The following is a 22382-nucleotide window of genomic DNA, read 5'->3' on the forward strand; positions in this document are numbered from 1 at the left end:
GGGGAGAAACGTCACTTCCGCTGCATGCTGGGATACAGAGGGGCGGGAGAAACGTCACTTCCGATGCATGCCGGGATACAGAGGGGCACGCCGCGCGCCCAGTGCATGCCGGGATACAGAAGGGCGGGGAGAAACGTCACTTCCGCTGCATGCTGGGATACAGAGGGGCACGCCACGCGCCCAGTGCATGCCGGGATACAGAAGGGCGGGTGCAAAACACGTTCCCCGGGCAACCTTGCCAGGATATAGAGAGGCACACTAACCACAGTGCATGCCAGGATACAGAACACCCTGGGGGGCAGTGAGATCACCCCACCCAATTCCAGATACCCTTATTCCCCCCTGCAAAGCTCTGAGGGCACCCGGGGCCTCCTGGGGAAGCTCCCTCTGCCCCCCGTTTGCTCTGGTATCAGTGAGTCAGGAGGAGCCGCTGGGGCAGGTTCTGCCCGGCCCTGCTGCCATTCAGAACATCCAGTGAGCCCAAAGCCCAGCCCCGGGAGCAAAGGGAGAATCTCCTGGGGCAGTAGAGGGGCTATGATACACAGGGAAGGAGGGGGTAGTCAGAATCCATCCAGTAGAGGACACCCAGCTCATTAAAGCCCTGCTAATTTAGACAGCTACAGGCATCACCCCACGCGGACAAGTGGTGGTGGTCAAAGGCGATGGGGATTTATTAACAGCGTGTAAAACAGAGCCAGGCAGGGGGTGTATTACCCCCACCCACAGTCTTGCTCTCTGCGGAGGGAAAGCCGGGTCTCTCTCCACCCCCTGGCCGCCCGAGTCAGGGCAGTTATTGGCCCGAGGGGTTCACTCTCCTTTCTCTGCCCGGGTGAGGGCCTCTCGGAGCTCTTCAGGGCGGAAGACACCAAGCTCCGTGATGATGCCCCCAGTGATGAGCTCGTGCGGCGTGACGTCGAAGGCCGGGTTCCAAACACCAATCCCTTGGCAGGAGAAAAACAGACACTGTGAGCCACTCAGCAACGTGACATAAATATCCAACCAAGAATTCCCCCTTTGGCTCAATATCGCTGTCTCCTCTTGCACCAAGACAGCCCGCTGGTCCACAATACTGTTCGGGGACGCGCCCCCACTGCAGTACCTGGCGCTGCGATCCTCACTCCATTGACGTCCGTCAGCTCCTGGCTCGGCCGCTCCTCAATCACGATTTCAGCCCCTTCTGCCAAGCTCAGGTCACATGAGGTGCTAGGGGCCGCCACGTAGAAGGGGATCCCATGATGCTTTGCAGCGATGGCCAGCTGGTAGGTGCCCACTTTGTTGGCGGTGTCGCCGTTGGCCACCACCCGGTCGGCTCCCACAACGACAGCTGGGAGAGAGAATGCAACGTTTAAAGTCCTGGAGGGGCGATTCCCGTGCCACATGACCACCAAGGAGTCAGCATTGAGATGGCCACCTTAGTATTAGTGAGATCCTATCACGGTCCCCTCCTCCCGCCCCCTCCCTGCTGCTGGTCAGCCTTGTGGCTGGCAGACCCCAATCCTCCCGCACCACCCAGGGACTGCACAGGGCCCCAACGAAGCAGCTCTATGGAGCACCCAGCATGATTCTCCGAGAGGCAGTGATGTCCAGGGGAAAGGGCACCGTGCTGGAAGAACACTGGGATTCTATTCCTGAAGCCATCACCCCTCTCTATGCCTCAGCACGTCCACCCCCCTCATAGACGGGGGACAATGCTACTAATACACCGGACTTGTGTAAAGTGCTGTGAGCTCCGGGGATGAAGTGCCCTACATTGAGAAATAGGTGTTACTGTGTCAGCCATGTGCAAGGCAGAGCTGGTGCTGGCTCCTGTTGGTGTCATGATGCTGGATGAGAGGGATCTACTGATGTATTGACTCCTGTGAGCGTGCACCCCAAAGACTCAACCAAGATGGGTCCCCATCGCACTGGGCACGGCCCAGACGTCTCCCCTCTGACCGAGACCGGGGCACCATTGTGCGTGATGCTGCACAGGCCCTGGCCGAGATCGGGGCTTCATCCTGCCGCTTTGCAGGTGCCCGCCCTTGACTGAGATCAGGGCTCTATCATGCCAGACTCCAGGATGGCCCCTGCCTTGAAGAGCTCACTCGCTGAACTCCACATCTCCTTCTAAAAGGCCAGCTGGTGCCTGTGGCGGTGGGGTTCACTCACCCGACACGCCCTTCTCCTTCATGGCCACAGAGACCATGCTATCCGCAATGAGCGTGGCCGGGATATGCTCGTATACCAGCTCGTAGGCCGTCAGCCGCGCCCCCTGGTTGTACGGCCGCGTCTCCGTGCAGTAGACGTGCTCCAGACAACCCAGGGCGTGCAAAGAGCGGATGACACCTGCAAGGCGAGAGGGGGATCGTGAACGGTGAGGGCAAGAGGTTAGTGAGTTGGAGAGCGCGGGTTAGTGGTCACAGCAGGGTAGCAGGACCCCTGGGGTGAATTCCCCTGACCTGGGAGGGGAATGGGGTCTAGTTCTCAAAACAAAGGTTGGGAGTCAGGACTCCTGGGTTCTACTCCCTGGGTCTAAGTAGGGGGGTGGAGGGTGGACTAGTGGTTAAAGCAGAGGGAACTGGAAGTCAGGACTCCTGGGTTCTCTGGCTCTGGGTGGGGTCTAGTGATAAGACCCGACTCTACGCAGTCCTGGCGGAACCCCCCTCTTCCTCCAACCCAATCTTTACAGGCAATGTGGCTCCCCCTGGTGTGGGCAGATTGCCCCCCCTCCAGCCCCACATACCCAGAGCGGTGCCATAGCCGGCGGTGGCCAGGGAGCCGGTGTTGCAGTGGGTCAGCACCGTCACCTTGTCCTGCGGTGACGCCTGGAGCAGGTGGCGCGCCCCGTGCTCCCCGATGCTCCTGTTGTCCCGCAGATCCTTCTCTAGCATGGCCTCTGCCCACTGGATGACGCTGGGCGGTGGGGGTAAGGTTAGGGCACGGCTCCCTCGACCCCGGGGAAGGGAAGGGGCCGTGGGCCTGGCTCTCACCTCTCCCGCAGGCTCTCGGCTGTGGCCTCCTCACGCTGGGCCTCCTGGGAAGCGAAAGCCCCCAGCTCCTCGGCCGCCCGCGCCATGTTCACCGCCGTGGGGCGCGCAGTCACCAGGTAGCGGAGGGAGTCATGGATGAAGGTCTCCAGGCTGGCCTTGCCCTGCCCCATGCCGGCCCCACCGTGCAGCTCCACCGCCAGGCTCAGGCACCCCACAATGGCAATGGCAGGGGCACCCCGCACCTGGGAGACAGGGGGCACTGTCAGGGTGGAGTGGGATCCAAGGACGATGTGGGAAGCTTTAGGGGGTGGGGTGGAGAGATCCTGCAGGGGAGGAGCTGCCACCCCAGGTCAGAGCAATAGCCCAGCTAGGCCTGTCCCCAGACCCGGTCCCCACCCCATGTCTCCATGCCCATATCCAGCCTTGTGCCCCCCCCTCCACCCCTCCATACCCAGCCCCACACCCCTCCGTGCCCAGCCCTGCACCCACCCACCGCTCCACACTGTGTCCCACGCCCTCATATCCAACCCTGACCCTGCACCCCCCTGCTCCGCCCCTACCCCGTCCATATCCAGCCCTGCTCCGCGCCCAGCCCCAGCCCTGTACCCACTTCTCCCTTCCGTGCCCTGCCGCTGCTCTGAGCTCCCCTTTCTCCCCACGGGTGCCGCCTGCCAGCGCCCCGGGGTGCCGCCCCACCTGCATGGCCCGGATGGCCTCCCAGCCCTGGCGCACGCTGCCGATCTCCTCGTAGCGGCTCCGCTGGGGCAGCAGCAGCTGGTTGAGGATGCGCAGCGAGCCGCGGCGGTAGCGCAGGGCCTCCAGGCTCATGGCCCCGCGGGCGGCGCAGCTCGGCCGGGAGGGACTCGGGCTTCGGGCGCTGCCAGCCCGGGACGGAGCTGGGCCACGGGGCTCCGCAAAGGGGCTGGCTGGGTCCTAAAGCGAGACCCGCGCTGCGCAGCGGCCCTAGCGCCGCCGAGTCCCGGGCTGGGCTCTGCCTCTGTGAAACCGGGATTATAACCCGGCAGGACCAGCGTAAGACCCCACGCGTCTGGCCAGGCCCAGCCCTAACCACTAGACCCCACTGCCCTCCCGGAGCTGGGAGAGAACCCAAGAGTCCTGGCTCCCAGCCCCCCACACTAACCACTAGACCCCCCCTGCCCTCCCGGAGCTGGGAGAGAACCCAGGAGTCCTGGCTCCCAGCCCCCCACACTAACCACTAGACCCCACTCCCCTCCCAGAGCCAGGGAGAGAACCCAGGAGTCCTGGCTCCCAGCCCCCCCACACTAACCACTAGACCCCACTCCCCTCCCAGAGCCAGGGAGAGAACCCAGGAGTCCTGGCTCCCAGCCCCCCTGCCCTAACCACTAGCCCCCCTGCCCTCCCGGAGCTAGGGAGAGAACCCAAGAGTCCTGGCTCCCAGCCCCCAGCTCTAACCACTAGACCCCCCCTGCCCTCCCGGAGCTGGGAGAGAACCCAGGAGTCCTGGCTCCCAGCCCCCCACACTAACCACTAGACCCCACTCCCCTCCCAGAGCCAGGGAGAGAACCCAGGAGTCCTGGCTCCCAGCCCCCCCACACTAACCACTAGACCCCACTCCCCTCCCAGAGCCAGGGAGAGAACCCAGGAGTCCTGGCTCCCAGCCCCCCTGCCCTAACCACTAGCCCCCCTGCCCTCCCAGAGCCAGGGAGAGAACCCAGGAGTCCTGGCTCCCAGCCCCCCTGCCCTAACCACTAGCCCCCCTGCCCTCCCGGAGCTAGGGAGAGAACCCAGGAGTCCTGGCTCCCAGCCCCCCACACTAACCACTAGACCCCACTGCCCGGGAGCCGGGGCCCCGCCAAACCTCCCCCCCCGCCGTGCCCGGTGGTCTCGGGGCCCTGCCCGAGGTCAGCTAGGCCTGGCCCCGCCCCCAGGCCGCTCACCTCCCTTCCGGGGTCCCTGGACCCCCTGGGCCACCGCCGCCTTCTTCCCCCCGCCCGGCTTCTGGGCCTGGAACTTCTGCTTCCCCTGAGCCATAAGGCGGCCTCCACATCCGGCAGAGCCCCAGTGCATGCCGGGATACAGAGGGGCGGGAGAAACGTCACTTCCGCTGCATGCTGGGATACAGAGGGGCACACCACGCGCCCAGTGCATGCCGGGATACAGAAGGGCGGGTGCAAAGCACGCTCCCAGGGCAACCTTGCCAGGATATACAGAGAGGCACACTAACCCCAGTGCATGCCGGGATACAGAACACCCTGGGGGCAGTGAGATCACCCCACCCAATTCCAGATACCCTTATTCCCCCCCTGCAAAGCTCTGAGGGCGCCCGGGGCCTCCTGGGGAAGCTCCCTCTGCCCCCCGTTTGCTCTGGTATCAGTGAGTCAGGAGGAGCCGCTGGGGCAGGTTCTGAATGGCAGCAGGGCCTGGCAGAACATCCAGTGAGCCCAAAGCCCAGCCCCGGGAGCAAAGGGAGAATCTCCTGGGGCAGTAGAGGGGCTATGATACACAGGGAAGGAGGGGGTAGTCAGAATACATCCAGTAGAGGACACCCAGCTCATTAAAGCCCTGCTAATTTAGACAGCTACAGGCATCAGCCCACACGGACAAGTGGTGGTGGTCAAAGGCGATGGGGATTTATTAACAGCGTGTAAAACAGAGCCAGGCAGGGGGTGTACTACCCCCACCCACAGTCTTGCTCTCTGCGGAGGGAAAGCCGGGTCTCTCTCCACCCTTTCGCCGCCCGAGTCAGGGCAGTTATTGGCCCGAGGGGTTCACTCTCCTTTCTCTCCCCGGGTGAGGGCCTCTCGGAGCTCTTCAGGGCGGAAGACACCAAGCTCCGTGATGATGCCCCCAGTGATGAGCTCGTGCGGCGTGACGTCGAAGGCCGGGTTCCAAACACCAATCCCTTGGCAGGAGAAAAACAGACACTGTGAGCCACTCAGCAACGTGACAAATATCCAACCAAGAATTCCCCCTTTGGCTCAATATCGCTGTCTCCTCTTGCACCAAGACAGCCCGCTGGTCCACAATACTGTTCGGGGACGCGCCCCCACTGCAGTACCTGGCGCTGCGATCCTCACTCCATTGACGTCCGTCAGCTCCTGGCTCGGCCGCTCCTCAATCACGATTTCAGCCCCTTCTGCCAAGCTCAGGTCACATGAGGTGCTAGGGGCCGCCACGTAGAAGGGGATCCCATGATGCTTTGCAGCGATGGCCAGCTGGTAGGTGCCCACTTTGTTGGCGGTGTCCACCACCCGGTCGGCTCCCACAACGACAGCTGGGAGAGAGAATGCAACGTTTAAAGTCCTGGAGGGGCGATTCCCGTGCCACATGACCACCAAGGAGTCAGCATTGAGATGGCCACCTTAGTATTAGTGAGATCCTATCACGGTCCCCTCCTCCCCACCCCATGTCTCCATGCCCATATCCAGCCCTGTGCCCCCCTCTCCACCCCTCCATACCCAGCCCCACACCCCTCCGTGCCCAGCCCTGCACCCACTCACCGCTCCACGCCGTGTCCCACGCCCTCATATCCAACCCTGACCCTGCACCCCCCTGCTCCGCCCCTACCCCGTCCATATCCAGCCCTGCTCCGCGCCCAGCCCCAGCCCTGTACCCACTTCTCCCTTCCATACCCAGAGCGGTGCCATAGCCGGCGGTGGCCAGGGAGCCGGTGTTGCAGTGGGTCAGCACCGTCACCTTGTCCTGCGGTGACGCCTGGAGCAGGTGGCGCGCCCCGTGCTCCCCGATGCTCCTGTTGTCCCGCAGATCCTTCTCTAGCATGGCCTCTGCCCACTGGATGACGCTGGGGGGTGGGGGTAAGGTTAGGGCACGGCTCCCTCGACCCCGGGGAAGGGAAGGGGCCGTGGGCCTGGCTCTCACCTCTCCCGCAGGCTCTCGGCTGTGGCCTCCTCACGCTGGGCCTCCTGGGAAGCGAAAGCCCCCAGCTCCTCGGCCGCCCGCGCCATGTTCACCGCCACTGCCCTCCCGGAGCTAGGGAGAGAACCCAGGAGTCCTGGCTCCCAGCCCCCCGCACTAACCACTAGACCCCACTGCCCTCCCAGAGCCAGGGAGAGAACCCAGGAGTCCTGGTTCCCAGCCCCCTGCGCTAACCACTAGATCTCCCCTGCACTCCCAGATCTAGGGGGAGAACCCAGGCATCCTGGGCACCCCCCTGCTCTAACCACTAGACCCACCTGCCCTCCCAGAGCTAGGGAGAGAACCCAGGCGTCCTGGCTCCCAACTAGGGTGACCAGACAGCAAATGTGAAAAATCGGGACGGGGTGGGGGGTAATAGGAGCCTATATAAGAAAAAGACCCCAAAATCGGGACTGTCCCTATAAAATCGGGACATCTGGTCACCCTACTCCCAACCCCTTGCTCTAACCACTAGATACCACTCTCCTCCCAGAGCTACGGATAGAACCCAGGCATCCTAGCACACCCACAGTAACCACTAGACCCGCCTGCCCTCCCAGAGCTAGGGTTGCCAACACTCCAGGATTGTCCTGTAATTTCCAGGAACTAAAAATTAATCTTTAATTAAAGATTAGTTCATTTGATGAAACCTCCAGGAATACATCCAACCCAAACTGACACCCTAGATAGAAGCCAAGAGCTGACCTCTCCCCCACTGCTCTCCCCAAGCTGGGGATAGAACCCAGGGGTCCTGACTCCCGACCCCAATCCACTGACCATGCTGTCTCTAGAACCTAGTGGACATAAGACTGGCCACACTGGGTCAGACCAATGGTCCATCTAGCTCAGGATCCCCCGATAGTGGCTGGAGCCAGATGCTTCAGATGGAACGAACAGAACAGGGTAATTATTGAGTGAGCCAGCCTGTCGTCCAGTCCCAGCTTCTGACAATCAGAACACCCAGAGCATGGGGCTGTGTCCCTGCCCACCTTGGCCAATAGCCACTGAGGGACCTACCCTCCATGAACTTATCTAGTTCTTTTTTGATCCCAGTTATACTTTTGGCCTTCACATATCACATGGCAAGGAGTTCCACAGGTTGACTGTGCATTGTGTGACAAAAGCACAGCCTTAGGTTTGTTTTAAACTTTTTGCCTATGGATTTCACTGGGTGACCCCCCGTTCTTGAGTTAGGTGAAGAGGTAAATAATACTTCCTTAGTCACTTTCTCCACCCCAGTCATGATTCTGCAGACCTTTTCTTTCAACATTCCCCCCCCCCATCCCCGCTGTTATAAAAGGTGCCTTCTAAAGTGTATTCCCTTTCCCAGATAGGAATAATTACACTGCACTTTATACTGGAATAACACTATCAACCCCGGGGGAGGGGGCGGTGTACCAGTTTTAACTAGCCCAGTGTAGTTAAAAGTTGATACAATCTGTGTGTGTTTGGACAAGGCCTTAGTCTCATTGAACGTCAACAGGGCGAGTTCTACCGTTTTAATGATCTCAGTAGAGAAATGTCAGTCCTGGCGGACAGTCCCACAGCACACGATCTGTACCTAAACCAGACCGGAGGGGCTAGGTCAGTTCTGAAAACGGGACGTAGGTTCTCCCGTGTTTGAAAATGTCACCTGTAGACAAGTCCCTTGGCAGCCCTGCATTTAGCAGGTTTAATATAGCAGAGCTTGCGAGGGTTTCCATTTCAGTTATTCCCTTCCCTGCGAAGTCCCAGCGAACTGGTTTCCTCTCCTGCCGTTCTTCAGTCTTGTTGCTATGAAGCAGGAGAGACACGAAGGTTCATCACAACCAGCCAGGTGTGTGCTGTCAGCAAACCATACGGTTAATCAGCTGGGGCCAGCGTTTAATGGAGGCTTATTTTAGTCTGTCCTTTCCTTTACTATGTACAGAGGACTAATGGAGCAGATACAGGGGACGAGGGGAGGGGCACCGTATAAGTATCAGAGGGGCAGATGTGAATCCACACTAGAGGAGGCTGCGATCCTGGGGGGAGGAATCTCATATACATGGGGTACAGGCTCTGCCTTTCCAGAGTTACACCAGGAAGGGTATCAACAGTGCTGATACGGGGTGTTTGAAGGTCTGTCTCGCTGGGAGCTCTGTGGAGAAGGCAGGATCACCGCTGTGGCTTGGAGGAGCAGGAGTTCTTGCTGGGTCTATGGCTTAGAGTCATTGAAACAATGCGGGCCCCCTAAGTGCAGCCCTACGGGGGTGGATGGGTGTGTGTGTGTGTGTGTGTGTCAGTCCACTTCAGAATCAGAGCTGGAGTTCGAATAGTCTGCCACGAGAGAGGAGCTGAGGCTGGCGGAGCAGGAGGTGCTGGCAGTGCCCTCCGCAGGGAGGACGTCGCCGTTGGCCACGGGGGAGCTCTGCTGGGGCGTCCCATGGGCTACGCTGTCGCGGCTCTGCCCGCCAGTTCGTGCCCCATGCTCCATGCTCTCGGGCCCCTCCCTGGATTTGCGGCGCACAATGCCCAAGTGGCCGATTGTGATGTGTGAGCCGCCAGTGAGCGCCTTCGGGGGCACGGCTTTCCCGGCGAGCCCCAGCTTCTTAAGCGTGTCGGTGGCTTTGCCAGTTGGAGCCTGAGCAGGGGGGAACCAGGAGCGGCCAGAGATCTCTGTTCGCTTCAGCTTCTGTTTGTCCTCATAAGCTGGAAGGAGAGGGAGGGGCAGCAGGGTAGTGACGAGCAGCCACAGAGGGCACCTGAAAGCTTCAATGCCATTGGGAGCATTGGCTCAGGGATCCTGCCCTGGGACCAGCACACACTGATCTACGGGGCTCATAGACCCCCAGACCTGAATGCCACTCCCCTCAGAGCCCACCCCCAATCACACATCAGTAAGCAGCAAAGCCAGGACTAGAACCCAGGAGTCCTGGCTCCCACTCCCTCCCCCAACGCTGGGAATAGAACCCAGGAGTCCTGCTCTAACCACTAGACCCTACCCCTCCAAAGCCAGAACTAGAACCCAGGAGTCCTGGCTCCCCCGATTTGTTCATCCCCAATGTAAATCACATCCAACTGACTACCGTTGGTACGGTCAGTGGTGACCGTAACCCTACGCTGCCCACATTCCTCAGGCCAAGACAGGGCCCTGAATCCCTCTGTGCACAGGGCCCCCCAGAAGACCCGAGGCAGCCCCCACCCACAGCCCCAGAAGGCAGCACGTACAGTCCAGGCTGTGGTACTTGAGCAGAGCTGCCAGGCGCCGGTCCTCCTCCGTCTCCTGCACCAGAGGGATGCTCAGGTTGGCCTTGGTCTGCAGAGCCAGAGCCTTCTCCTCTTCCTCCTGGAGAATCTTCTTCTCCTCCTAAACAGGGGAGGGACAGGACGGTGAGAGAAAGGGCCCAGCCAGCAGCATCTACAGTAAGCCATTGAAACTCAGCCCTGGTGTAAGGAGAGGGGGTAAATCCCATTGGCTTCAGCAGAGCTGTGCCTGCTTACGCCAGGGTTAGACTTGGCCCCTGATCTAGTGCCCATGAGACTGATGCTGCAAGAACTGTCCAGGACAGAGAATCATGGAGACACATCACTGAACTGCCACAATATCTAGTGCAAAGGACAGTCTCAGCAAGTCCTTCCTTCAGCCCAGCACCACCCCCGGGCTCTCCCCTCCAGCACCTTCCATCCACAGATCGTCAAGCACTGTATAAAGGAGGTCAATATCATTATCCCCATTTTACAGATGAGGAAACTGAGGAACGGGGAGGGGACCTGTCCAAGATCACCCAGCAGAGCCCAGGTCTCCCAAGTCCCAGTCCTGTGCTCCATCCATGAGGTCACGCTGCCTCCCAAAAGGCCAGGAGGGTCCCAGCTAAGAGCAATGTGCAATCCACATGGCTCTCAGTCCCTGCTCACCCTGAACTTCCTGCGCAGCATGCTGTTGATGGCGAAGTCGTCCTTCCAGGCACTCTGGGCCTCCTGGATGTTGGACAAGGTGGGGATGGCTCTCTGCAGCTTGCTCTGGTCCACGGTGCCATGCTCTAGCCGGTACATGGCATCTGTCTCCAGCTTCTTCTTCTCCTCGTGTTCTGGAGGCAGAGGGACAGACACACGGACTCACCGGTGGGGTCCGTCCTCCCAGCCGCTGGAAGGAGCAGGGCCTGCTGCTCCCTGGGCTCACCTGTGGTCAGGATCTGCTCGTTGTCCTGCATATCCCAGCGTTCCTCCTTGCGCTGGGCCCCGCTCACGATGACGTAGTCACAGTTCGCCGGGTCCGTCTGCATCTCGATGTAATTAACGCACAGGTGGCACTTCATCCGAAACCTGGCACCCAAGGGGACAGGCTGGGGTCACGGCTGGGGGGTTATCTCCTGGCCACCTCCTTGAAGCCCCAGCCAGACTCCAGCTCTCCGGCCTTTGTGCCTGTCCCCTGCTAGGGGGATCTTGCACCGGCTCCTGAAGTCTTTGGCACGTGGTCCCACCAGAGACAGACACCTACTTCCCCTCTCAGTATTATCCACCCGGTAGATGTGTGTGTGTAGGGGGGGAAATCGAGCACGGGAGGGGGAGAGAGAGCAAGGACTCATCCAATTGAGTGGCAAAGCCGGGAATCGTCTCCCCCCCCACTCTAACCACTAGACCCCACTCCCCTCCCAGAGCTGGGAAGAGATCCCAGGAGTCCTGGCTCCCAGCCCTGTGGTCTAACCACAGGCGCATCCCCAGGGGAGCAGGTGGCGACGATGGCACACAGAGCCCAGAGGACGTTGCTTTAAATCCAGCTCAGCTCAGCAGCAGCGTTATCATCTCTGTCATGCCACGTTCGTCGTTGGGGTGCTGCTGGCTCTTCCGGGGGCTGTTCCCTCTCCTTCTGGGCAAGAGGCAGGCGGCGGCTCTGGGGCCCATTCTAACCCTGACTGCTTTGCCTGGGGAGGCCGTTTGGGGCCAGTGACAATGGTGGGATTCTGCGATGTGGCCCCCCCAGATTCAGCTCACCCAGGTCACTGCTTTGCACAGGCTCAGAGCCTGGGAGGTGAGACAGGGAGGAGCGTGCGCTTCTCGCACCTACCTGTAGATGGGGGTAGTGTAGTAATTCCCAACTTTCTTCTTCTCCGCATTGTACCGGACACCTGCGACAGACAGAGCTGAAGAGCCTGAAGCGCCAACTCCACCCACATCCCGCATTTCCCTCCAGCACCGGCAAGGATGTCATGTCTACCTGGGCTCTCAAGCTATGCTGGGAACAGGACCCAGGAGTCCTGGCTCTCAATCCCAGGGTTCATAGACACTCCACATTGTCAGCAGCAAGACTACACACTTTTGGACAAATCCAGGTCACACAGCGAGTTGAGGTATGAGCTGGCAAGAGAACCCAGGAGTCCTGACCCGCCCCTGCTCTAATCACCATCACTCTCCCCTCCCAGAGCTGGGACCAGAACCCTGAAGAATCCCACCCAGAACTGGGAATAGGACCCAGGCATCCTCTCCTCCTAGCCCCCCTGTGCTGACCACTAGACCGTACTATCTCAAGTGGCTGTTCTCTTGTACTACAAACCTTCTCTCCCCTGTCTCTCTTTCCTGCCTCATCATAAATTCCATCCTTTCAGCACCCTGAGACGAAGGGACGTATCATCACCCCCATTTCACAGATGGGAAACGGAGGAATGGAGTAGATTAAGTGACTTGCCCAAGGTCTCACAGGAAGCCCGTGTCTGAGCTGGGAACTGAACCCCGGTCCCCCAAGTCTGAGTCCCGTGCCCTACCCACCAGACCGCCTTCCCCACAGCTGCTGCTGGTCGAGCCATCGCCCCAGGTAGTGCACGGGACATGGGAGGGCCATATCTCCATGGGGGAAGGGAGGGGTGTGTGTGTGTGTCGGGGGGGGGGGGGGGTTATTCAGCCAGGGCTCAGAGAGGACAGCACAATAGCAACCATCAGAGAGAGTAAATTAAAGCTGGGTTTGGTCCCTCCCCTAAAGTCAAGGAGCCAACCCCCTAAGGCACCCCACACACACACCCTGGGACATCCCCTCTCCACCGTCTCAATCCTGTCATGACTCGTGCTCCCAGCAATGGTGGGAGCACAACTGCCTGGGCGTGGCACTGTGTGCCGAGCATCCGGAGGATGGAGACCCGAGCTCCGGTCGGGCTGTGCACACCCAGGGTGCTAGGTGAGCGCTATGCAGACCCCTGGGAGAGCAGGAGCTTACCCATTCCAATGTGATTCTTGCAGCCATCGCACCAGATGTTGTAGGGCATCTCGAACCTAGGAGAGAGCAGCCAAGCCGGTGCCGGTCACCCTGGTGCTAGAACCGCACGGCCTCCCCAGCCAACAACCGCTGAGCTGGAGCGAAGGGGCTAAGCGCAGCTAGGAGCAGCTGAGTCAAGAGTCCACAAACAACCTGAATTCTGCCTCAGGCTGAACGCGGGCAGCAGAGGGGACCTGGCTCCTTTAACCACCGGCAGCCAAGCATCCCCAACACAGAGAGTTTGTGCCCGTTACTTCTAGGGGAGGCAACTGCACTGACCTCAGCTGGGGGCTAACCCCAATGTCCTCCCTAAAGCACCACTCAGTGTAGTTGTGAGAATAGAACCTAGGAGTCCTGGCCCCAGAAGCCCCCTGCTCAAAGCACTAGACCCCACTCTTAATCCAGAGGTGGGAATAGAACCCAGGAGTCCTGGCTTCCCAGTCCCCTGCTCTATCTACAAGGCAGCAACCCACGGGTTCCCTCGAGATGCATTCAGGGGTCCTGAGGGATGGTAAAGGAGCACAAGATCTTACCTGATGATAAGGATGCCCTGGGAGAGCTTGCGGGCTCTCTCTCGCAGCGGGTGGCTGTTCCGGTATTTATTAAGGGAGACATGCTGTGCGGGAAAGAATAGAAAGGCAGCCGTTAACCCATAACAACAGGCCAACATCAGTTTGGTTCCTAGAACTGGAGCACCGGATCAGACCGACAGTCCCTCCAGCCCAGTATCCCATCTATGGCAGCAGCCAATGCTGGTTGGTTCAGAGGGAGGTGTAAACCCACCATAATATCCCATGGAGGAAATTTCATCCTGACCCCCAGCTGGAAGGCAGCTCGTACAAGGAAGAATGCGGACCTACAGCCCTTGTGATCCTAGCCATGGCGGACTTCGTTCTTACCAATATCACACCTAATCCTGCTTTGAAATTTACTAAAATCCTGTAGCAGGGAGTTCCACAGTTCCTTATAAAGTAAGTTACCCTTTATCCACTTAAAATCTGTTGCTTTTGAATGTAATCAGCTGCCCTCACAGGAAAGGGGACAAAGTGAGGCCTGGCTGGCTTAATTCCCAGTTATTGGTTTCATTCCCAACTACAGTAGCAGGCTCAGAACTTTGTCCATGAGGCTGACTGGTAAACACAGTGTTCATGCTGGCAAGAGCAAACCCGGACACCAAGCATCAGTTGATGTGTCTATGACCAGGCCTTGCTGTTCAATCCCTGCTCTTACCTTTGCTGGATCGAAGTCAGGAGGGTAATACTTATTCACGCCTTTTCTTTCACCCTATAAGGAAACAAGCAAAAAAATAATAAACTCCTACATCAGGATGCAAGACTCAAGCAGCCAATTACTTATCTCAGGTGAGATTCAATTCTTTTTATCCATCTGTCTCAGCGATTTCATGAGAATCTCAGCTTTCATTAAAAACAAAAAAGGCAGTTTCCTGCCCCTGAAAGTCATGAAGAAAAGCTTAGAAACTTGGGCTGAGTGACCTGAACAGCACAGAAGGCTAAGAAAAGGAACTCATGAAATCTCATCATTTTTTGAGGCCTGACTTGTGATTTTTGAATACCCCAGGATGGCAACATTGGGATCAGCTCCACTCACCATTGTGAAAAGTCTCTAGCTCCAAGCACCTGGAACACACAGTCTGTGGGAAAGATAAGGAGAGAGGGTCATTTCTGGGACTAGAAATAATAACAACTTGCTTTTATAAAGCACTTTTCATCTGTAGATCTCAATGCACTTTACAAAGGAAGTCAGTATCATTATCCCCATATTACAGATGGGGAAACTGAGGCACACCGCAGGAAGGGACTTGCCCAAGATCACCCAGAAGACTAGGGGCATCCCTCCTAAGTCCCAGTCCACTCAGCCACACTGCTTCTCTAGCTCTTTCGCTGCCTGTTAAACTGATCTCACAAGGGCAACCGCAAGCCGCTCCTGCTGGCTGGCTCAGTTCCCATTGTCCTGGGGGGTGGGACAGAGGGTTATAGCCCGCTGCCCACCCCCAACATACTCAGAACAAGTTTTGGCTTAGTAGTGTGAACAGGCCCCATCCGTGGGTTAAGCATGTCCCCAAGCAGCAGGCTAGTCTCAGAGGCTACCAGACAGAGCTATGATGGGGGCGGGGGGAAAGGGTGTTGCTAAGCCCCCCTGTCTCCCCCCCACCCCATAGCAGAGGCAAGGCCAAAGGGCCCTGAACGAGTCAGTGCCAGGGCAGTTCAGCCGGGATCTCTTGGGAACACAAGCCCAAGGGTGGGGCTGGCATCACCAGAAACACCCCCCCCCCCCCCGCCAGTAACCAACACCAGCGTGTGTGTGTGTGTGTGGGGGGGTGGCTGAGGCTTCCCCCTCTGCTTACACGGTGGGGGGGGGGGACAATAAGGGGCCTTTCTGGGAGTTGGGGACAGCTCAAGGGAACCCTTCACCCTCCCACCCCAGATAAGGGGGGAGGGAGGGAGGGACACACAGAGAGGGGCCCCTCCCCAGGGCGTGTGCGGGCCTGGGGGGGCCGAGTGAGGCCTCCCCCAGTGGGGGGGGCAGAGAAGGAGCCCTCCAGTATAGTGGTGGGGGGCAGAGAGCCCCCCCCCCAGTGTATGGGGACAGTGTGTGGGAATGAGGGGGAGGGGACAGACAGTAACACCCCCCCCCCTCCATAAGTATCTGGGCGGGGGGGGACCCTGAGGTTTCCCTCCCCCAACGCAAGAGCGATCACTAACCTCTTCCGCCTCTGCCTCCTCCTCTTCCTCCCTGTCATCAACAGCCGCCTTAGCTCGGCCCCTCCCCAGCCCGTGTGGCCCCGCCCACAGGGTCCCGCCCCCCCAGCTGCGGCAGTACCCACGTGGCGGGCTCTGGCTGGGCCGGGTGCCGCATGGGGCGGGAGCGGGGCTTGCAATGGGAAGGTGGGTGGTGCCACCTAGCAGGGCCCGCAAGCCCCAGCAACCCCCCTGCCCCGGAGGAGGGGAGTCCCTCCCTCCCTCCCTTCGTCCTAAATAACAAGGCGTAGGGTTGCCAACTTTGGTTGGAGGAATTCCTGGAGATTGCATCACATGACATAATCTTTCATTAAAGATTAATCTTTAATTCTTGGAGACTGCAGGACACTCCTGGAGGGCTGGCAACCCTCAACAACCAAAACTCCGCTGCCCTGTCTGCAACCCCCACATGGGAGAGAAGAACCAGGTCTTGGCACTGGGGGAACCGGACCAAGGGGGATAGGGAGGCGGTGAATACTTCAGGCTCATGCCCCCCGCCCTGCAGGATTGGGAAATAACCCCCCAGCCCCTCTCAGCAGACAGAGGCATTGAAACCTGCTTTGGGATCAAGGGGTGATTTGCACAATCCTAGGGGTGGTGAAATGGCCTCCCAAGCGCCCGAGCCTTTGCCAGGGCTCCCCCTGCATGTTGGGACTTGGGAGTCCTGGGCTCGCTTCCCAGCTCTGGGAGAGGAGCCTTAGCACGCTGGTTGAGAGGCAGGATGCCTGGTTTCTTTTCCCAGATCTGACACCACTGCTGAGATCTAAGGGCTAGAGCAGGTGATGAGGAGGCAGGACTCCTGGGTTTGGACACCAGATCTGGGCTGGGAGTGGAGTCCAGTGGCCACAGCTGGTAGTTGGGTAGCAGGACTCCTGGGTTCTATCCCTGACTCCTCCAATGAATCAGTGCACAATTGTGGGCACGTCACATCCCCGTTCTATGCCTCAGTTTCCTCATCAGTAAACCAGGGGTAACAATACAGGTACATATTGATTAGGTAATTCTTAACACAGGGGATGAGGCATGCTCCCCCCACACACACAGTAGGCAGGTATTATATACCGTTATCAAGGGGGAAAACAGGCAGATAGCAGGAAAAGGGACTGGCACAATGGACCTGAACCCAAAGTTGATTGGAGCTTTTAGGTACTGCTGAAATACAAAGAATACGGTGTCTTGCCTGAGCTGACCTACTGCATCATGGTAAAGGTGGCAATGGAACCCAGGAGTATTGATCCGAAACCCGCTCTAGCCCCTGGACCACACTGCCTCTCTTCATAGCAGTCGCTGAGGCACAGAGCAAGCAGATTATGACAAATAAGGACTTTTGTACGTGACTAGGACAGTGGGAAGGGAAAATGAAAATGCAGATGCAGGGATACTAACATAATCCCACTCGGGGCCGCAAAACAGCCGAGAGCCCATTTGAAATGGGACAGACATGCAGGGAAGGGATTTAGGGTTATGACTCAGTGGCTGGCCACGTTTATAAAAGAAACATGGCAAACCCAAGATTAATGGGAATCAGCAGCAGAGTGCGAGGCAGAATATTTTCATTGCAACAGGGTTAGATCTGTGGACAATCAGGCTTGCGGGTAGGGTCTCTTTCCAAGTAATAGGAAGAGGCTGCATGTGCCTGGATGAAGCTGGGTATCAGGACTCCTGGGTTCTATCCCCAGTTCTGGCAGGCGAGGGTGGCTGGCGTGGCGTGGCATGGGGAACTGAGTGGGAGCACGCCTTGATTGTTGTTCCAAGGCAGCTTGGCTAACTCAGTGGGTGACCTTTAGGGCAAGTCCCTTCCCCTCTCCCTCCCTCCCCCACTTTTCCCTTTTGTAAATCAAGGATCACAAGAGTTCCCCAGCCTTTGTAAAGCACTTTGAGATGAAGGGAGGAAAGTGGAACGGTTGTATTATTATTCCTCATTTAAAAGAGGGCAAGTTCGGCCAGAATTGTTCCATTTCAGAAAACTTTGTATTGAACATCTGCCTAAGGGGTCCACCGAGCAGGTGACGGGGGGCCAGGACTCCTACATTCTAGTCCTGGCTCCCTATTAATGCATGAGGAGCACCTCATAATCTTTACCATATTTATCCTCACAACCTCCCGAGGAGGTAGGGAAGTATCAACTCCACTTTGTAGCTGGGAGGTACAGGGACACTGAGCCCCAGATCCATGAAGGTATCGAGTCTCCTTCCTAACAGAAGTCTAAATATTTTTGTGGATCTGGGCTTTAGAGCAAGATTTTTAAGGTATTTAGGTGTCTGAAGTTGCAGATAGGCACCAAAGTGGGATGTTTAAAAGTTCCCAGGTCTAAATGTATCTTTAGGCACCTAAATACATTTAAAAATGTGGGGGCCTAAGTGACTTGCACAAGGCCCCACAGTGAGGCTACGGTGGAGCTGTGGAGTGACCTCACCCCTGGACCACTTCCTCTTGTCTGGAATCACGGCCCAAGTGGGGACAGACTGAGAAAGGCAGAACACTACTGAGAGCAACTCAAAGAAGGCAGGGGTGCTAAGCATGGGTCCCTCGTTTATGCAGTTGCTGAAGCTCTAAGACAATTTGGAAAAAACTGAGGTTGAAGTGCTGATTGCCTTTAAACAGGGCATGCGTTCTCGGCTCTAGTCAGGCTGCCTAATCCACACCTATGATTTAGCCTACATTTGCCACACGCTGTCATTGCAAAGAACAAAATGCAACCCAATGCTGTATAATTAGCTGAAGGCGAATGGTCCGTTCACCTCCAGCTAGCTCTGCTTTAAGGATTGCCCTCAGTGGAGCTGCGGGGCACAGAGTAGCACGGAAGGTCGTGGATTCTAATCCAGGCTCCGCTGCTGGCTTGCTGCGTGACTTTGATCAAGTCATGGCTCTGTGCCTCAGTTTCCACATCTGTAACCAGAGGGATGACGGGAAGCTTAATAAAGAGTGCTTGGAACCAAGAGAGCACTGCAGGAGTTATACGTATTCATAGATTGTAAAGGCCAGAAGGGGCCGCTTTGATCATCTAATCTGAGGGCTTGTCTATACTTACAACGCTATAGCAGCACCGTGTCAATGTAGACACTGCCTACACCGACAGGAGTGGTTCTCCCTTTGGCATAGGTAATCCACCTCCCCAAGAGGCAGTAGCTAAATCCACACGATGACAGAATTCTTCCATCAACCCAGCACCGACTACATGGGGATTTGTTAGTTTAACAACACCTGGATTTTTCACACCACCCCTTACCGATGTCATTAAACCAACCTAATTTTCTAGTGTAGGTCAGACCTGACCTTCTGTACAACCCAGGTCATAGGACTTCCCTGAATTAATTCCCGTGTGAACTAGAGCAAATCTTTTAGAAAAACATCTAATCTTGATTGAAAAATTGCCCTGTTTTAACAAGCGGCTCTGCCCCAGAGAGAATAAAAAGCCATTGTCTTTTGAAACAATGGACCAAGCACAACAAACCAATGTCTCATTAACGCTGATGCCACTTCTTATTGCAGTGGCTCTTCAACGTTTTTACTGGTGACCCCTTTCACATAGCCAGCCTCTGAGTGCGACCCCCCCCCTATAAATTAAAACCACCTTTTTATATATTTAACACCATTATAAATGCGGGAGGCAAAGCGGGGTTAGGGGTGGAGGTTGACAGCTCACGACCCCCCAGTTTGAGATCCTCTGTCTTATTGTCAGGACATCTGCTGGCCAATCGTAAGATTCTGCTCACTTTTAAAACATCCTTGCAACCCATTGGCAGTAGAAGTGAGGGCAGGGTTAGAAGGCACTGGGGGGGTGGGGGGACAGGGTTAGTGAATCCCAGGGGGCGGGGTTACAGAGCAGCATGGGACGGGGATGCCGCATTTCCCTTAAAGCCCCAGTTCCTGGAGTCACAAGATTAAGTAAGAAATGGTTGAATATCCCTCCCAGCTCCTGTCAAAAAAATTCTAGACCTTACAGCTGCAGGGGAACTCCTGGAAACGTGCCTCTCGGCAAAGGTTCTGAAACCAGCCAGCACATGGACAGAACCCAACTTCTTTGACATTTTAAGCCAGTCTCATGGTTGGTGGGGGGACAGAATCAAAGTGAGTTCGCTAGAAGATGTGACATTTTTTACCCAGGTGGATTTTGAGTCACAGTGATAGTAGAAGATCTCCCCCTCTTTGGCGCTGCCCATCCACTCCCTCTGGCTTTGCTCTGGCCGCAGAGCCCGGGGAGCTTGACTCAAGGATAGGGTGTCACAACCTTTTCTGTGAGACACGTCAGAGCATTAAACCAGTTTGACAGCTTCTGAAATAGAAAGGGGGGGGGGGGAGAGATTGCCAAGAGCAGCAGCATGAAGGATGCCTTTGCCAGCTGGTCTGGGATTGCAGGAGACCACAACAAGCCATGGAGTTCACATCCTTGACTAGAGTCTTGGGAGACCAGAGAATGAGCTCAGAACTAACAGGGCAGGCTAGTAGATTATTCTTAAAGGGCGATCCCTAGACCGGCTAATTTACAACTGGAGGCCACACGCTCTGTTGGCTAGTGCACAGGGCTTGGGCCAGGACTACTGGATGCTATTCCCAGCTCTGTCCCTCTCTAGCTTCTTGTTACTCCCACTGGGATCTGAGCAACTCACAAGATTATAAAGCAGGCATTTAATTTCTCTTGGCCCCAGCCTGCGGCGGCCCAGCCAGCTCATGTCCCCTGTCGGTGTGCCACAGTCTCCCCCTCTGAAAGTTAGGGATAATGGGACGTGTGTTTCCAAAGCTCTCTCAAGCCCTTGCACAAAGCGCTCTATAGGAAATGTGATCTATTAGCAGAGCTCCCAAGGATTTGACCAGGCTCCTATCAGATTTTATAACCTGCAGCGCAAGTCGTAGCCATGGAAAACACTTGCAAAGCTCTTAATCTCTGCCAGCCGTTCCAAGACTGCTTTATTGCAGAGAGCAAGCTGCAGCAGCCGTGCTGGATAGGGTGGGCGGAAGAGCCAGCCTGGCCCAGTGCTCCAGAGCAGGAGCTCTGCAGAACTTTACCCCACATCCACAAGAGAAGAGGCCCAGAGCAGAACAGCTGTACTGGCCAGGGGCCCTGATCTCACTACGGTGCGTCAAATCTTTTCTCTCGGCAGGCTCTTGCTGGAGGAGAGGGGAAATAAAACGCCGCCAGATTTGTTTAATCATCTTCTGTATGGAACAGCCAGTTAAGGAACTTGCTCAAGATCAAGGCCCCTAAGCAGAACAGCCAAGCTGCTCCAATTCTCTGATAACAGCCTAACAGGGACCAGTGAGTATATGTCAAAGGCTTGAACTGTTTGCTAACCGATGGTGCAAATCCCATCTACACTAGAAACCAGAACCGAGTAGTAACAAAGGGGGGGGGGGGCAGGTTCAGAGCAGGCAGCTCCATTGCTAGCTGTATTCCCCCCCCCCCCCCCCAGAGTCCTAGCAGCCTATCAAGAGCAGCTGAAGGCTACCCCTGAACTTGGTTCCCTTGCCCAGACTGTCCACCTGCCATGTAACAGCCACACAGAGCAGACAAGCTGCCTCGCAGGCATCCATCCCTTCCTTTGAAGCACCAGACACTGGCAACAGTGAAAGGCAAAGTATCAGACTGACAAGAGCTCTGTCCCTGTGGCAGGCGAGATTCTAGATGTTCGGGATTGGGCAGTTCCCAAAATAATGAAAGGTCTAGAAAACCTGACCTTTGAGGAAAGGTTAGAAAAACTGGGCATGTTTAGTCTTGAGAAAAGAAGCCTGAGGGGGGAGCTGGTAACAGTCTTCAAATATGTAAGGGTGGTTATAAAGAGGACGGTGAGAGATTGTTCGCTGTGTCCACGGAAGGTAGGGCAGAAAGTAATCAGCTTAATCTGCAGCAAAGGAGATTTAGGTTAGATGTTAGGAAAAACTTTGTAAGGACATTTAAGCACTGGAACAGGCTTCCAAGGGAGGTTGAGGAATCGCCATCACTGGAGGATTTTAAGAACAGGTTAAACAAACACCTGTCAGGGATGGTCTAGAGCAGTGGTCCCCAACCTTTCAGTGTGGCGGGTGCCTGACGACTAGCCACCGAAATGCCGCTGAGGAGCGCGGCCGCCGGACAAGCAGCCGCCAAAATGCCGCAGAGAAGCGGCAACGTCAAGAAGCGTCGCCGCCAAAATGCCGCTGCTTCTCGGCGGCATTTCGGCGACAACGCTTCTTGACGTTGCCGCTTCTCGGCAGCATTTCGGCGGCTGCGCTCCTCGGCGGCGGGGCGCTCCCTTGTCAGTAGGCGGGCGCACATAGATGCCCCGGCGCACCGCGTTGGGGACCACTGGTCTAGAGGTTTACTTGGTCCTGCCTCAGGGAGCTGGACTAGATGACCTCTCGAGGTATCTTCCAGTCCTGTATTTCTAGGATTCTCCTAGCAGATACATGCACACGCACACACACACGCACGCACGCACACACACACCTCGGATAGCAGCTGTAAGAGCTTTGAGACTTCCTATCTGGTGCACAGAGACAGCAAACTACCTACATGCATCTCCTTCTTCTACCCTCAGGATCACACAGCCAGAGCGCCTGACCGCCCCCACCCCA

The 22382-nt window shown here is 57.0% G+C and overlaps 3 protein-coding genes across 3 annotated transcripts; all 3 read right to left on the reverse strand.

Moving 5' to 3' along the window:
- Positions 1 to 654: 654 nt before the first annotated feature.
- LOC135891872 (methylthioribose-1-phosphate isomerase-like) lies at positions 655 to 3797 on the reverse strand. Its single transcript, XM_065419550.1, has 6 exons — positions 3666 to 3797; positions 2970 to 3211; positions 2723 to 2892; positions 2149 to 2325; positions 1100 to 1324; positions 655 to 941 (listed from the first exon to the last, which is right to left on the reverse strand). The coding sequence occupies exons 1-6, from the start codon at positions 3795 to 3797 to the stop codon at positions 808 to 810; spliced, it is 1080 nt and encodes a 359-aa protein (XP_065275622.1). The 3' UTR covers positions 655 to 807.
- Positions 3798 to 5719: 1922 nt separating this feature from the next.
- Positions 5720 to 7646, reverse strand: LOC135891932 (methylthioribose-1-phosphate isomerase-like). Its single transcript, XM_065419618.1, has 5 exons — positions 7630 to 7646; positions 6831 to 6941; positions 6500 to 6753; positions 6010 to 6312; positions 5720 to 5853 (listed from the first exon to the last, which is right to left on the reverse strand). The coding sequence occupies exons 1-5, from the start codon at positions 7644 to 7646 to the stop codon at positions 5720 to 5722; spliced, it is 819 nt and encodes a 272-aa protein (XP_065275690.1).
- A 697-nt stretch (positions 7647 to 8343) lies between these two features.
- On the reverse strand, positions 8344 to 15836 carry YJU2B (YJU2 splicing factor homolog B). Its single transcript, XM_065419403.1, has 10 exons — positions 15795 to 15836; positions 14680 to 14722; positions 14302 to 14355; positions 13605 to 13687; positions 13033 to 13088; positions 11893 to 11953; positions 11008 to 11150; positions 10743 to 10915; positions 10056 to 10194; positions 8344 to 9536 (listed from the first exon to the last, which is right to left on the reverse strand). The coding sequence occupies exons 2-10, from the start codon at positions 14680 to 14682 to the stop codon at positions 9127 to 9129; spliced, it is 1122 nt and encodes a 373-aa protein (XP_065275475.1). The 5' UTR covers positions 14683 to 14722; positions 15795 to 15836; the 3' UTR covers positions 8344 to 9126.
- Between the last annotated feature and the right edge of the window lie 6546 nt (positions 15837 to 22382).

The sequence above is a fragment of the Emys orbicularis genome, chromosome 19 (assembly GCF_028017835.1).
Source record: "Emys orbicularis isolate rEmyOrb1 chromosome 19, rEmyOrb1.hap1, whole genome shotgun sequence".
Taxonomy (NCBI): Eukaryota; Metazoa; Chordata; order Testudines; family Emydidae; genus Emys; species Emys orbicularis.